Source organism: Eschscholzia californica, unplaced genomic scaffold (assembly GCF_041429995.1).
Source record: "Eschscholzia californica isolate CP2 unplaced genomic scaffold, dmEscCali1.0.p SCAF_3, whole genome shotgun sequence".
Classification (NCBI taxonomy): domain Eukaryota; kingdom Viridiplantae; phylum Streptophyta; class Magnoliopsida; order Ranunculales; family Papaveraceae; genus Eschscholzia; species Eschscholzia californica.
Window position 1 is genome coordinate 54,392,274 of NW_028238420.1, and position 16,572 is coordinate 54,408,845.

The 16,572-nt window shown below is 35.1% G+C and overlaps 1 protein-coding gene across 1 annotated transcript; it reads right to left on the reverse strand.

Annotated features, from left to right (window-relative positions):
- Window positions 1-1,100: 1,100 nt before the first annotated feature.
- LOC147551935 (putative sphingolipid transporter spinster homolog 2) lies at window positions 1,101-13,269 on the reverse strand. Its single transcript, XM_086667277.1, has 16 exons — window positions 12,918-13,269; window positions 11,578-11,709; window positions 10,165-10,266; window positions 9,901-10,005; window positions 9,730-9,805; window positions 9,110-9,184; window positions 7,027-7,129; window positions 6,875-6,940; window positions 6,698-6,776; window positions 5,988-6,085; window positions 5,746-5,822; window positions 4,607-4,720; window positions 4,099-4,218; window positions 3,281-3,409; window positions 2,241-2,319; window positions 1,101-1,492 (listed from the first exon to the last, which is right to left on the reverse strand). Exons 1-16 carry the CDS (start codon window positions 12,977-12,979, stop codon window positions 1,389-1,391), a joined length of 1,521 nt encoding a protein of 506 aa, XP_086523403.1. The 5' UTR covers window positions 12,980-13,269; the 3' UTR covers window positions 1,101-1,388.
- Window positions 13,270-16,572: the final 3,303 nt, after the last annotated feature.

Here is a 16,572-nt window from a genome sequence, read left to right on the forward strand (position 1 = left end):
TCCTAAATGCATATCGTCTACGTAAGGTGAGTGCCTTTGTGATGCAAATATATAAAAGCTTAAATCACCAACACTCATTCAAATACAGACAACTTTATTAAACGATTTGTTGGATACCTTGAGGCACGAAGAACCAAAACAAGGGATTGTACTTACTCAGTTATCTGGCTCCAATCTGATCTCTTCGAACACCAAGAATCACTTGCATACTTACACAGTTACTCTGGCTCCAGTCTGATCTCTTCGAACACCAAGAACCACTTACCATACAGTTGCTCGTTCCTGTTTATTCTTTTATCAGACATTACTAGTGTCTAGTGTCTTGAGGAGAAACACATACTGCACAAAAGGTCCAACCACGCCTAGATAGACAATCACTTCATACGAGAGCAAATTATACGAGGTTCACATCATCAACTTGCATATGTATATATATATTATATCCACCAACAGCAGTACTCTGGTGCTATTCTTGTCTGCGGCAAGCTTATGCCGCATTCATTCCATGGATTCATGTTGAGGAGTGCTGGGACGTAATAATCCTCTGCTTGACACTGGTCTGACCGCTGTCCGTTATTTTCAGTTTTGTCGAGGAGCGAATATTTTTTTTTTTGTTTTTGGTTCGATCTAGATTAATTTATGTACCATAAGGAATTTAGATTATTGGAACCAATTTCTAAGAATAACCATAGAGAATGAGCGACTCAAAATTTGGGCAGTTTTTAATTAGGGTTAATTCCGTTTTGACCCCCGATTTGTGACCAACTGGCCGTTTTGGCCCCGAATTGTGTCCGGCAGTTCGTTTTGGTCCCAAAAAATTCCTAAATGGCCCCAAATTTTTTCAACCTCCCAATTTTACCCCCATGGCATTTCTGTAATTATCTTTTTTTCTTTTTCTTTGTCCACCTCATCTAACAATCACCACATCACTCTGTCCACCTCACCCTTCTTCTCCGGCGAAAAGTTACCGGCCGGAATAAAAATTTGGGGCCATTTAGGAATTTTTTGGGGCCAAAACGAACTGCCGGACACAAATCGGGGGCCAAAACGGCCAGTTGGTCACAAATCGGGGGCCAAAACGGAATTAACCCTTTTAATTACTAAAAAGGCCGGAGCTAAATCCTTTTTAACCAAACCTAGAATCATAGTCAAATCCTTTATAGTCGGGCAAAGAAAAATGAATATAAATCAACAAACCTCAAATAATTCAACAATTCTTTTCCACAGAGAACTATACAAAGATATTAAGCCCCACACGATGCACAGTATTGCTTCCCCTTCCCTTTTCTTCCTTGTACGTTAAATGTGTTACCACTTCAGAGGAATATACTTAGCAGAGTCACATGAAATGCCTCAACCATTTCTTTCCGGTCAATTCGTGAGAGTGTCTACGCTTCAGCATTTGATATTTCTGTTATGTCTCCTTCAAGCAATGGCCTCACATCAGGTCCTTCGGCATCATCATACTTGTCCACACTTTGTAGAAAGATTCCTACGAAAACATTCACACAAAGTGAGCAACTTTGATTTTATATTTAAATAATATGGACTACAGAAAATTAAGATTTTTTTTACAGCAAAAGAGCAATAACTGCAATCTGTTCAGCTTCAAACTCATCATGGTTCAGGTATTTTTTTTTGGTGGTTTCCGGTCGAGGCTGGCCAGGTGGAGAAGCCCGAGGTGCTCTACGGCAAGGGCGATCCGAGAACCTTCTACTGGATTTGGCTGTGTGAGACTAGTTGGTGCCAGCCCTTAGTTTGTACCTCTTAGTTTGCTTTACTAAAAATGATGGTGTTAAGGAGTGCAAGGTCAGAGATGATAATTCTTCGACAAAGTATTAGACTGGAACCAGATAAGGAGCCACCAAGTTAAGGAGAAAAAAAGGGATCTCGACCTCTAGAAATTTGAGTCATCTAGAGTCCTCGAAAGAACCCAAATCTGCTCTAAGTTGGCCAATCAAACGGCTGAATTCCAAATCCACCAATTCAAGCCAAATCATCTTAGCAGACAGATTAAATTATTGTTTCCCTATGGTCTTTCGACTTTAGGTTCTATGAGTGCTGCAGTAAAACATAGTCCTTAATTATAGTCCCATTTTCATAAATTTGTAACTTACTAACTCTTCTCCATGATGATTTTCAGAGATTTGCCTCGCGGTAATGACAAACCCTGAATGGTCCTGGTTACTTGTATTATGCAGAAGATTTAGACTGAATAGCATCATCAAAGTTATGCTTACCTATACACCAAATTCCAGCTGATAGGAACAGAACAGATGTCAGAATGAGAGAAGTCACCCTCCAGTTGTTGATTGAATCCTGCAGTAGGTTTGGACCGAACCAAACGGCATCATCAAAATTTGTTTGAAATACAAGGAAGAATTCATGAGGAACATCAAACTGACACGATTAAACTATGAAGATAAATCCTGCAGTAGGTTCTACTATAATAGCATATAAACTAAGTCACGTGATCATAGTTATTCATCAATTGACAGAAGTCAAGGAATTACTAACTATTAATAGAAACTTCTAGTCCTATATACCTTGTGGGTATTAAACAAAGTAAAGGTAGTTTACAACTTTCATGCCCTTCAATGCACTTCTTAAGGCCTCTGGGGCAGCACTTGGTGCCACTAAAGGTTGTTACTCATGGAAATTATGAACTCATTAAACCCAATCACTGTAATAAAAGCAGTTACTAGTGTATCAATGGAATTCCAATATTACTGTGGACAATAATATCTTGTCCAAAAAAAAAACCCTATTTCGGGTCATCGGGTGTCAAGGAAAGTGGATCACATGATCACATCCATAAAGCAAATTCTAGTTGAAAAATCAGACATCTTACAGGTGATTACCGAAGTCTAAGACAAATATTTAACTCTAGAAAATATCGACTTCAGAAAAAAGAAACAACAACGATGACGACAATGTAAATCTATGTTTAAAGTAATCGTTGGAAGTGTCTTAAATATGAGTCGATGTTTGCCCTAGTCTAATAACGGGTTGTTATCAATGTAAAGAGGTATCCTCTTTTTCAGTTCTCAGGAGAGAGTTAGGCGGTTGAGTACTAGGATTTTAGTGACCTACAAATACTAGAACCCTTGTGAATTCTCTGTACTCTTGCTTTTCATTCATAGTGAAAATTACCACGTCATTGTTCAGCGTGGCGTAGGTCTTCATTTGTCATAACAATCTATATGAAATATTAGGTGCGGAAACTCAAGAATAATGGTTACATAGCATGAATAGTGTGATGAAAACAGCAAGTAGTGACCTGGAGAACTCCAACGAGGGGCGATGAAGGAACATCACCAAAGATGTGGATAGAAACCGTAGACATAGCCATAGACAGTGGTCTCAAACTGGGTTTCACGCAATGGAGGCATACATAATTTACAGGGCCCTGCAAAGACAGAATTATTGTCAGTGAGAGTGTTTCAAGTTATCTGGCAAGCTGCAACCGTATAGGACTGAACTAACAAGATTGCTTTGATACTGGAACTGTTCGAGACTAGGTACAGACATGCATCAATTCGGTGGATTGAAGCACACACTTCATGCCTCACTGAGAGTAGATTAGATACATACGGTAGCTAGGAAGGGAATCTATAACAACATATATGATGGAAGCATAAGAGAGAAAACAAGATGAAGAAGATGCTGAAAATGAGAGGTAATAAGCCGTGAAAAAACCAAAAAGATAAAGAAGTAAAATAAAAGAAAAAAATAAGTAAGTGAAAAATCTATGCAACAAAGAAGAGGAAGTTCTTTAATGGCTTCCAACTGTAACTAACCTTATGTAATCACGACCTTAACAGGAATGCAAGTTAAGACAAACAACAGCGAACATGAAGACTTCAGACATAACGAGGTCACATGATCATTTAGACCTACTATTACTTATATCTATGCTGGGATTTGACAAGCATTTGAAAACAGGTATCCTAGAGGAAACGAAACTGCATTACACAATTGAGTTAATCGCATTGCAGCGTTCATGAGAAACAAGTATGATGAAAATAAATAAAGAAACAGAATATGTGTAAGCATAAATATATACACACAGATAGGTTAATAAGGTAGTAGGGTTACCTGTGTAGCGAATACAAGCAGTTCACCAATCGCAAAGAGAACTAAGAAACCATACAAGCTCTTTGAGAGGAACGCACTAAAGCAAAATATTGCCCCAAGAAATGTTGCTCCAGAAAGAAGCTGAAAAGGAATTGAGAGAGATGTGATTAACTAATGCAATCACGTAAAAATAAAACATTCAGAAGTTCTACACTAGGGAACAACAATGATCAGGCATTCGGATAGTTAATGATCTAGACATGAAAGTAAATCTTCTTTACAAGAAAGTAAAAAAGAAAATCTTGTTATTTCCATCGGAAAAAGAAAATCTTCTTTTTCATTTACGGCATGAAAGTAAAGGGAAACGTTTTAAAGAAATATTCATTACCAGTTGTCTGAAATATCTAAAATGCAAATATCGATAGCAAGTTAAGAACATTCTGAAACAATGGAATTACCTTGAAGGCACTGGAATATCAACGTCTACGTTCCATAAGGTGAAGTAGGAACACTGATGTAATTAAATTACCTTAAAAGCATTGGAGATTGTTGAATCCATGCGATCAAGAATGAGACCTCCAGCTAGTGTTCCCAAAATACCACACACAATTGTAACACCTCCAAACATTAAATCTGCATTATTCTGCTCAAAATTCCACACCGTCAGATATATTCATATAACTATAGTGCTACAGCTTCTAATTTTAGCATCAGCTTAGATTTACTTTAGGTACTGGTGTTTCAAAGTTATTAAAGGCTGAGAATATGCAGTATATCTAATGTTAAAGGGAATCCCTGTAAGTATCCAAGAAGAGAAAAGTATTAACATTTTCAATCCATATAAAATACAATAGTAATAAAAGGAAGATGCATTGAAATGGAAGACAGTAAATTTATTTAAAACGGCAAGACTTAAAAAATGAGAGGACATGTGCTGAAAGGGTTGACAGAGGATTTTTTTCAAGTAACGATATTACGGTTACTTCACTTTTGCGCGGAAACAAAACACGGACATCGTAGGCTGTAGGGGTCTTATCACATTGGGAGGCTATAGTTGTAAGTTGTAATATATAGCCTATATCAATGTAATCTTACGCATTCTATTTTTCTTGGCTTTTGGTTTAGTTTAGAAATTTGGTGTACATATAGCTTATTCTAATTTGCCAAATTCTTTGAATTGTTAAAAGAAAACAAAAAAAATCAAATTGTTCCATACTAACTGCTACCGCAAAAGGGAAGGCACCTTGCACCATCAGAGAGAAGTAGTAAAGATTACAGTAGGAAATCTTATGTTAGATAAAGCCAACTCAATGTGGTTGCACGTAGACATACAGTAATAAAAGAATCATGGACTGACATGTTGGTGGCTAAGCAAGTTAATTAGGAATCTACTAAGGTGACAAAAATAGTTTGGATTCAACAATCCATTATGTTAAACACGTTGAGGGTACAACAATTAACCCTAAACCCAAAAATGTGGTATTAGGTAGAGTGTATGAAGAAAAAAATTTCAAAACAACTTTAATCAAATGAAATCCAGAATTTGCCGACAAATTCGAGACACTGGACACTAGAATATATGATGCCATGAAAGCATAAGGGCATAATAAGTTAATAACAGAGTGTAGTATAAATTTTTCATGAAAATATGGCAGATTGAGCACTTACCATGTTATAAATAGCATAACCAGCCTTCGGTCCCCAATAGGAATAAGCTCCTATGACAAAATTGTAAGCTATGTAACCTACAGTGCACAGACAATAATTGGATTAAGTTAAAATAGGTAAATTTGTATGCACAATATAGTAAGTACGTCCAATTCTTTATATTGGTTGAAATTCCATGAAATGCATCATCAAACTAGAAATTCACAACGAAAGGACATTGGTTACACATGGTCGTGAAATACCTAAAACGTTAACCACATAAATTTTATCAAACAAGAGCACTTTCACATCTTCCCAAAATTTTGAGAACTGGTCCGCAATTTTTAATGTCCCCTTTGACCTGAAAATACACCATAGGATCCTAAATAGTGTCAGATATATTATGGTAAACTACTGACTACTTTTACTGTACCTTACAACAAAACCAGCGTTTTTTAATATGTAAGACATGTATATTGGGACTTGGCCTAAGTGCGTTATTGCTCCCAAGAGACCACATATACCAACAGAATATTAACTGGAATAAAATTATGATTTAGCAAGTGGTTACCACATTAAAATCCGTTTAATCACAAATCAAGAAACTTAATTCACAACTAGAGTTTACAATTTACAAATTCTGGTTTCTTACTTGAGCCATTAGCCCTAAAAAGACCCAAATCATAAGTAGACATTATGCAGCCAGATAAATCATCCTCATTCAAGTTTGTTCTTAAACCTTGCTGGCATTAATATTTGCTTTGGAACTTCAAATGACTCCAAAATTAAACTTTAAACCTTAGGTACAACTTGAAAATCCTGGAGAACAACAACCTTGGCAGGCTTTCGCATTTGTTTGAACTTTATACCATCAAATTTGGATTCAGTAATTCATGTCATTTCCCAGTTCACTATTGCAGATAAAAGATTTATTTAGTTATATGAAATAAAAGAGATTGAATGGTATTCTCACAAAGAAGATTGCTTTGAGTTGTGATCATTGAACTCTTCATTTCCAGCCAAACCACCTTTACCCTTTGAAACAACAGTGCCTGCATCCAAATCACAGCATGGGACATCTCTGGATCATTTTCTTTGCAAAGCTATATGAGATAATCCAGTGCTGCATTAAATCAACATAATGTAATACCTTCAACTTCAGGAGTACTTGACTCTGCATGTGTCGAAGTTTTTCTCGCCTTGACTGGAGCAAAACCTGCATTCACAAGTAGCCTTATAACATATAAATGTCTCGATGATCATCAATTACTGGTAGAATTCAACAAACAACAAACCGCGTACCTTTCAATTCCAAAGGTTGCATAAAGAAGCCAAAAACAGCAAATGGAAGCATCAAAATTGCCTCGCCAAAGAATGCAAAACGCCAATTAAAATATCCTCCAACCTAAAATTCAAGCGAAAAAGGAAACTATAAATTGATGCCAGAGATTTCGTAAGGTAAGTTGCCAAAGGAAGGGGGTCCTCATGATGTGGAACAGTTACTAACAAAAAATGGATCCCTTTTAGGCCACCTAATTATAAGGTTTAACGATGAAGAACTTCCCATAATTACTACCTTCAAAACCACATGCACCAATCTTGTTTGGAAAAATAATCAGTAACATATGTATCCCCTTGGATAGGCGTTGGGGGTGTGTGGTGGTGGTGGTGGCCAGTGTGTGAAACCAGATAATAATGGTAAACATAGTTATAAATACCATGGTTCCAGAGTAGCCAATACGAACTCATTCTTTAATTTCCAAACACACATATTATTTGTGCCACAGTCCACAGATATCAAAACAAGTGAGATATACACCTCGGGCCAAGAATAGCCTCAAACGTAAGTAGTCAAACTCGACTTTGGGCACTAAGAGCAGCCTGGCCCGGCTTCCTAAAGAATAACCCGCCTGCTGCAACGTCCTCCAAGTTCCTATTTGTTTTAGCTTTCCTATTTCGTTTATTTCCGTTCCGTTTTAGTTTCTATTTGTTTTAGAAAGTATTGTCGAGGAAAGCTCCTTTCACAAGATTGTTATTGCCATTAGAACTAGATGTTGCTATTTTAGTCAAACAAGGAAACAAATAAGAACCGTCCCGTTTAAATAGGGCTAGACTCCCTACTTGAGGTTCTTTCTTTTTGTGCTTTATTTTGGAGATTATTAGTGAAGGACTGATGTTACATGTTAGTAAGGATGTAGGAAAGATTAAATGCCATCCTTGCTATTCTTCTACACTAAAAAGAATAGAAAGGATAATTTAATCTTTTGCACATCGTCGTAGAGGTTTACCGACTTTTTACCATTCAAAGAGTAGTCTCCAGACGAGATACTGCAAAATATGAGAAATCTCAAGTAGCTGATTCTCTCCTGACTTGGTATAGGTTAAATATAGCATACCAGTAGAGTTGGTGATGAGAGCATAAGTGCATAACACGTACTTATCAGTTATCATGACGTTCACTTAGACCAGCAATATACGTAAATCTATCATGAAATATCTACTATAGAAAACAAGAGGCTTATACTTGATGATCATGGTGCCAACTTTCGAAATATTTCAGGTCAAGATGACCGAACTATATCCGTTTAAGTAAACAAAATTCAAAGTACAATACCATTTTATCATTACTTAGGTGGAACTCACTTATCAGTTTGACATGATAGTTGTTCTCAACTAAAATGTTGGGAAAAACATGCTAAAAACTTAAACATGCCAACATTTTTCAATCAAAGGAAATGGAAACAATTTCCTTACCTTACCGAGTCAATTTTGAATGATTTCATGGAGTTAACAATTTTTCAAAAATTAGCATTATAGAGTAAATGAATCGTAATGTTTCCTATAACAGCCTCTTCCATTCTTATACGAGCACTTAACAAAATGCCATCAATTTTCTATCTACACACCATAATTATTGTTAGAATTTGAATGTCTTTCTTATGCTTCTTTTATGGTTTGCTAACTTTCTAACAAATAATATTCATAATATTTCCATCATTTACAAAACATAATGGCATATCACTTCCATGAATTTGTGATTATTTCCCACACTACCAAAATACTTTGATTCTGAAGCGGACCAAGATTTACAACTAAATCAAAATCTAATACCTTGAAGATAATAAATATTAGCACAGTTGTAGGCATTTTTCCAGGAAGTTTAAGCATATATACTCTAATGGGGTTTGATGGATTACTTGGTCTCCATATGCCCCATAAGCCAGGGGGTAGGCTTCTTTTTTAGTCTAAGTCTTGACAAATTCAACCAAGAGCAAAGACAAGGATAACATCTTATGTTCTTTCTCGTATATGCATCTATGAGATAAAAAAATAAGAGAGAGAGATTGTCCTATCAAGCTTCAATTTTTAAAGATTGATAGCTTACCAATCCACCATAGACGTAGCCGACTGCTATTCCAGTTGGTATACACATATAAAAGATTGCAAGCCATGCAGTTTTCTGAAAAATAATTGGAATCAAATAAGACAACAACGTTATCATTAATTCATTATAGCGAAATGAAAGCTTCTAAATTTTTAATATACGGAAGCATTTATAAAACAGAAATTGACTAAGTGTCTTGATAATGTGTGAGAAATAATGAAATAAATAAAGACTTAATATAACATTCCCCTAAAACGTTATTCTGACTTGATTCTTAACCTAAGTATCTGTCTCAGTTTAACTCCTGCCTTTTCGGAAAACAAAACCTATGCCTGAAATCGCTCACAGGAAAATGGTCGTCTCATGTGCGTATGAAAAGGGTGATCTCTTTAATTGATGTAAAACAGATAATATTAGAAATCGTGAAAACTAATATTTTTTTCTCCTGCACAAACCAAACAATAGAGAATATGGATATGTTTCTCATAAGCGCATTTTCCAACAGAACAAATTTCTACGAGAACTTTTTCCCTTTCTCCTACTTGCAATCAAACACAGCTTAAGTAGCTCCATCCATAAGACTTAAAGCATATAAAGTGCCTATAGTCAAGAAAAAAAACCTGAGGAATGGGAGCATTATCATCAATAAATGGAGCAGCGAGACTTATAAATGAAGCTTCACCAACACCAACCAGCCTAAAAACGATACATTCAAAACAAAATATAAATATTACAAAAGTTTCAGTAGTAAGTATCCAATGCTTTGAAGGTACTGATGTTGGTCAACTTACATGCGACAAATTGTAATCGACCAGAAATTAAAAGATAATCCACAACCAGCAGTTGCAAAAGTCCAGACTGACAATCCAACTCCAATAAGCCTAAAAGGATTGTGGCTGCAAACAAGATACATGTACATATAAGATCCACGAAAAGAAAACTGCCTGAACGAAATAAGAGACAGATTACTTCAGGAATGAGAAAATGTATAAATTGTTAAACCAGTAAAAAAAAACATCCAAACCTCTTTAAGCGTCTATTGTAACTAGACCTACCTTTTCGCCAAAGATGCAAATATTGGAGAAGACACCAGAAGTCCAACCATAAAAGCAGATGATAGAATGCCATCTTGGAAATAAGTCAAGCTAAAATCTCCCCTGTCAATTGGTGAGATGATGAGAATTTAAAGATACGAGCAGTTGGAAATCAATCAGTGAGATGATGAGAAATTGCGGATATGAACCGTTAGAAATCCTCGAGTGGCCGCTATATGTAAGTATATTTTTTACAAAAGGATATAATTGTCACAAGTCATTTCTTATAATCTAAAGAAGTTAGCTAAAAGTACGAGATCATAACTAAAATTAAAGAACCTTGAACCTAAACAAGAAAAATATATTTACACATACAGATTGATAAATGTATGTTGTTGTATCCTCATATTAGATGCTTTACTCGTCCAAATAGACACTTCGTACTAGTATGGGATACAAATTACCATATAGGTGTCCATGTTAAAAATATTTGATAGAATTAAATTGGTAAAATAATGTCGTAGAGTAACGACAATCACCAAGTGAAGAGTTTCCAATTATTAGAGAGGTGTTTAGTGATACGATTTTTATTGCTTTGGATTTATGTCTTATTATGCATTGTAAGTAAGTCATGTTCAACACATCACTCATGTGATGTAGTGAACACTTAGTGATGAAACGAGTCTCCGTTTTCAGAGGTCACACCTCTAGACTCTAGTCCGTGTGTCTAATGTGTTCTAACACATTGAGCAACTCTGTCGCGATCTTGGTTGTCTTTCAGTGGAAGACGACCGAGTCACACTCTTCCACATTTATGGAGTCTCTCTATATTCTAAAACACCTACCGCACGGGTTTATCCGAGGGCTTTGATGTCGCCTGTCAATGAGCTCCATTGTGATCCAATACCTTGGTGATGTTAGGCTCCTTGAATTGTCGAGTGGGATTCACTCAATAAGATACCCCACAGTAAAGATGTCCCTTTGTAGTCACAAGGTGTCTCCCATATCACGACAATAGTGACCCTCCTAACCGGGACGTTATTTGGGAAACACTTGACTACGTTACTTTCCCCGTGTTAAGGACTAAGATGTAATTGGCACCAGTCGACTGAATAGGTATCTATGGGTCAGATCAGACTAATTATGGATATCAGGTGAGTCGGTAGGAGGTCCATGGCAGATGCAGACAAAGCGGTAAAACTATAATTTTTGTATTAGAGGAGTATTCGGCTAAATACATTTGGTGGAATTTGATCTTAGCTTGTTAAGACAGGTTGTTCGGTTCATAAGAACCTCCTTTGATCCTAAGAGTAGCTATGATCCTCCTTTGAGTAAAATATGAATTGAAGTTACGGAAAGGAGTACATGCAACAAGGAAATGTTCGTCATTAAGAACCTCCAAAACACACAAATACAAAACTACTAATGTCTTACTGAATTCCACCACCACCAGTGCAGATGCCCCCTTCTGTACACGTTCGTAAACTACCATTCACACCATTGCTTGCTATTGCTCCTCGGTCGACGTAATTTAACATATTAATCACACAAAAGATAACGAGTAGCCTGCAAAGAAAATAGTTGCTATTTCATAAGCCGAAAAAAAAGCGATATTGGGAAGATCAAGCAGAAAATAAATATACTAGAGTTATTCAGGATGTGAATAGAAGTTAGTTTTTTCAACAAGACAAGACTGAAGGAATGTGCATCCTTGGTTATAGAAGACCAAATAACTGAAACGAAAAATTGATAGAGTGGAATTCACTGAAAAAATTACATTTAAAATCATCTAATTCTTAATTACACTTTTCCATGTTTGTAAAGCTGCACTAGTCCCATCACTCTGCGAGAAAAGTCTGAGTATACAGTCTCGGCAGTTCGCGTCAATAATCCCAACTTTGCCATGTAATCTGCCACTGTAGTTAGCTTTTCTGTGAGAATAGTCCCACATGGGAGAAGGGTATCTAGCAATCAAGAATATAATGTCTCGGTCCTCTCTACTCATAGGCAATTGGTTTTGAGTTGGATGACCACAAACTTAACATTTTCAAAATGTGATGATTGTCACATACTGGAAACCTCCTCAAAAATCCTATACCACCGAATTCTTAGGTGCCAAGGAGGCCATTTCTAACTAGTAAAGACTCTACCTGAATGGTAACATTGGCTATCCCTATTCGTTTATATATTCATAATGTCATTTAGAGAGACCCTCATTTCTGCAAAACTATCTGATCTATAATAACTGACTAAACACTCAGTAATAAAGATTTCCTGCCAAGCAATTAAATTTCGAAATGTTGAAATATTTCGGTTGACCAAAATATTTCAACATATTTCCACTTCACCGCCAACCGAAATTTCATTCCTTGCTTCCTGCAATACTAAATTTAGACTATACCCTATCCTTAGTCGAGATTACAATATCAAATTATCCAATTTAGCTATCCCACAATTCACAGTTTTGGGTAGTTGAATAATTCAGAGCAGGTCAAAATTATCCCCTTTCCATCCTTATTCATCTAAAGAACAAAATCATCTTCAATTTTCTGTCTAAAGTTTCACCCTTGATTCTTTTTTTAATCCATCAATTCACAACAGGAAAAATAAGTAAACCCAAATTTCAAACTTAACAGCCCTAACCGAAAAAAATTAACCAAACCTCAAAATCATCTACTAATTTCATCCATGTACAAGATCAACAATCAAGATAGAACTGTCATAAGAATGATTAATAGTACTATAGAATCTTAATATAGAAAAGAAGAGAGTACCTTTTTGGAGTAAACCATGAAGGATTGGAAGTGGAATCAATGATAAGAGGAGGAGATCCCATCTATTTTCTGACAGTTTAAGTAGAAGATAGTAGAAAATTATGAGTTAATGAAAGGGGTTTTTGCTGTTAATTTTGATTCATTCAGATGCGAGTAATGGCGGTCATCTGTTTATTGGAGTACATCCCTCCAATTTTTATGACTCATTTTGTGAATAATTTCAACCGAGTTTGATTATAAACATGACGTGCCACTTGTCTCTCTAGGAGAGCAATGAACCTGCATCCACGTATGTGGTGCCTCCCAAGCTTTTTCTTTTCTTTTTTTTGTTGAAATGGTGCATCCCAAGGTTAGTGCATCAGATGATTCAGATCAGACACCTAAACTTTAAAATTCAACCTGTTTTTTTATTTTTATTTTTATTTTTTTGGTCGCCAAGTAGTTTAAAGTGTTGACATATATCACATCTTTCATGTATCAACATTATTGTAATGACTATCTTACATCGTAGTTAATTTCTAAATAAAAATTGTTTCTTTTTTGTGTTCCTTAATCTTCGGTTTCACCTTTACTTCAAACTACCATTTTTTTTAGTTTGGACCACCACCACAATTTTCTTTTCTTTTTCTCTTTCCTTCTGTGATGGTAAAGAAATCTCCTTCACCGCAACATCCTATTTGATTTGGAGCTAATACCCCCGAACTAGTAGTACGGGAGAGATCCGATTTAGTGGTGGTGGTTGAAATTTATAGGTGGAGCTAAAGGTGAAGATGGAAATGAGAGGGTACAAGACGAAGAAGTTGATTTTTGGACTTGACGATGTCGGAAAATGACTTCCCGAAAATACCTTCAAGTTATGATTCCTTCATGCCTCTGATGAGGAGATGAGCGGAGTAATTGCAAAGACACTTTGACGCTCAAGTCAGTTTAGTGTTGTAAGTTATAAGTCAACAATCGAAAGATGGGGGTCGGAGCTCGTTTTAGGACAAACCTGTGTTATTTATACTAGTCGCACACAGTGGCGGACCCAGAAAAGTTTTACTGTGGGGGCACTTTTATTTATAATAAATTGTAAAACATCTAAAAATTTTGACGTGACATCAGAGCGAACGATCTCTATACATTACCGTATTATAAGCCAACTCAACTAATGTTGATATACAAGTTGTGTCGGTTTTAACCAATACAAATAAGTAGTCTTATACACGTTCGAATTATATAAAGAAATTAAAGAAACATAGATCGCAAACTCATTTTAGAAAAACAATTAGATAACACTAGTTAGAAAATAACATTAGTCTTTTATGGGATAAGAATGATATAGAGAAATAACTCTAACAACGTTTATGTGAGTCAACAATGAATTTAAAAAGAAAAAAGACCAAAAGATGAACTTATCTTTTAATAGGGTCAAAATAGAATAATAGAGAGACTAATAGGAGAGTTAATAAAAAAATAAGGGGCATATAAAACTTTACCTATCGAGAAATAAAAGAAAAGGGTGTTGGGACCTTGGGGTTTGAACCTGAGACCTTCTCAAGGTAACTACTTTACCCCGAACGAAGTTGCCACTGCACTAACCCAGGTTTTGTGTCAAGCATTTGGGTATTTCCATTCAATAAAACCCTGGTTGGATTAGACATATAGTTTGAATCAAATACGTGCCCCCACGGGTCCCAACGTAGGTCCGCCCCTGGTTGCACAAGAGGATAATTTGGTCTTCATAAATACTTTGACATTTTTTATAGAATTTTTGGGTTTATAGCCCAAAAAACTGGCCCTAATAAGACATTTAGTCCTCTCTAATCCTATAAAGGGTTTCAAAACCAAAAAAATAATATAAATGGATATCTAGTCCATTTGGTGTCATCTAGAGAAAAAACACAAATCCCTATAATACCAAATAAATCATAATTCCTAATCTAACCTTCCTCATATATTATAACTGATTTATCTTCAAAATCCATAAAGATCTTCCATTTTAATCTCCCACATTCTCTCTTCAATCACGTTTTTAAACAAAGAAATATATATTATAACTGATTTATCTTCAAAATTCATAAAGATCTTCTTCCATTTTTATCTCCCACATTTCCTCTCCAATCACGTTTCTAAACAATGAAACGTGATTCATTATTTTCAGTAACCGAAACCTATTTATTCTCTCTCTCTAAATCCGATTCACATAACAAAACCTCCATTAAACTCAGAAATCTTGTTTTATTAGATTGCTTTTCAAACATTCGTCTTCTAATCCAATACACAAGCTCAGAACTTCATTTCTATTTATGTCACTTCATATCAAGTTAATCAGGTAAAATATAAATCAATTTATAAGTTTTTGTGATTCTATTTCAGTTTATAGTAGTTGATTCTCTCTCTCTCTCTACATCTTAATCTACTGAAAATCTTCCATTAAAACAAAGAAATTGTTTCATATTCATTAGAGTTTTTCAAAATCAGTTTCTTAATTGTTAATCAGGTAAACAAAATTCTTCTTTAATGATTCTGTTTCAAATCGAGTATGTTATTATTGTATTTCTCTCTCTAAAAGTTTCTTTAATGATTTCGATATTGATGAGATAATCCTTCATTACTAATTCCTATAAATCGAGTATACTTATTGTATCGATCAATCATCATATCAGATATCTTTAGATATGTAGTTTAAACCTAATGATATTCGTACTTTTTCTTCAGATCTGGTTTTCAATCCGTACGGATTTATGAAACGTGGTTTTTTCGTACGGTTCCTCATAACAGAATTAACAGTACATGTACTTTATCATAAATTACCATAATTTATAGTAAATTATGCAAACATCTCCCGTACGGTGTTTTTCAAAATGAGAACATGATATATGTATTTTCTGACAAATTATATATACTTTATCACGAATATCATGAATATTATATGGAACATTAGTTATGCTTTAATCTCAAAAACAGTACTCGTTTCATTATTAGAACAACTTCGCTTATATATGTAAATCCCGTGTACTTTGAAATAAATTACATATAATTTACGTAAATGTTCATGTAATTTATTGTAAATAATATACTTTTTTATATAATTTATATGTATTAATCTCTCTCCATTTGTTATCACAGATGGAGTTCCAGGCAGAATCATCAAATCAAAATAAGCAAATCAAACTTGAAATACCCTTGTTCTTGTTACTTGACTTTTTGATTGGCTCCTCGAAATATTTCATAAGAAATGCACACTTGAATGGATCTTGATCGTGATTCCTTGGAAAAGCCTCATATTCGGCCCCCTCCATTAGCATTCCAAGCAATAGGGCAACATGGATGGGCACCATTATAGAACCAGAGAAGATTTTGTACGTTTTTTTTGTAACAGAATGTAAACGATGTGTTGTGTAAAAGAAATTATGTGTAATGTAAAAGAAATTATGTGTAATTTACTGAACAAGACCCAAATACATTTGTTAAATTACGTTGTATACTTGACAAATGATGGTTTATTCGTCATAAATAATACATAATTTACGTATTTATTTCATAATTTGTATTCGATGAGTATTTATGTATGAGTAAAAACGAAAACAAATGCCGCTTTAATGTTCCCAGAAAAATATACTATTTCCAAAACTAAAAGTTAAGTGAGAGAAAGTGACATATATGTTTTGTA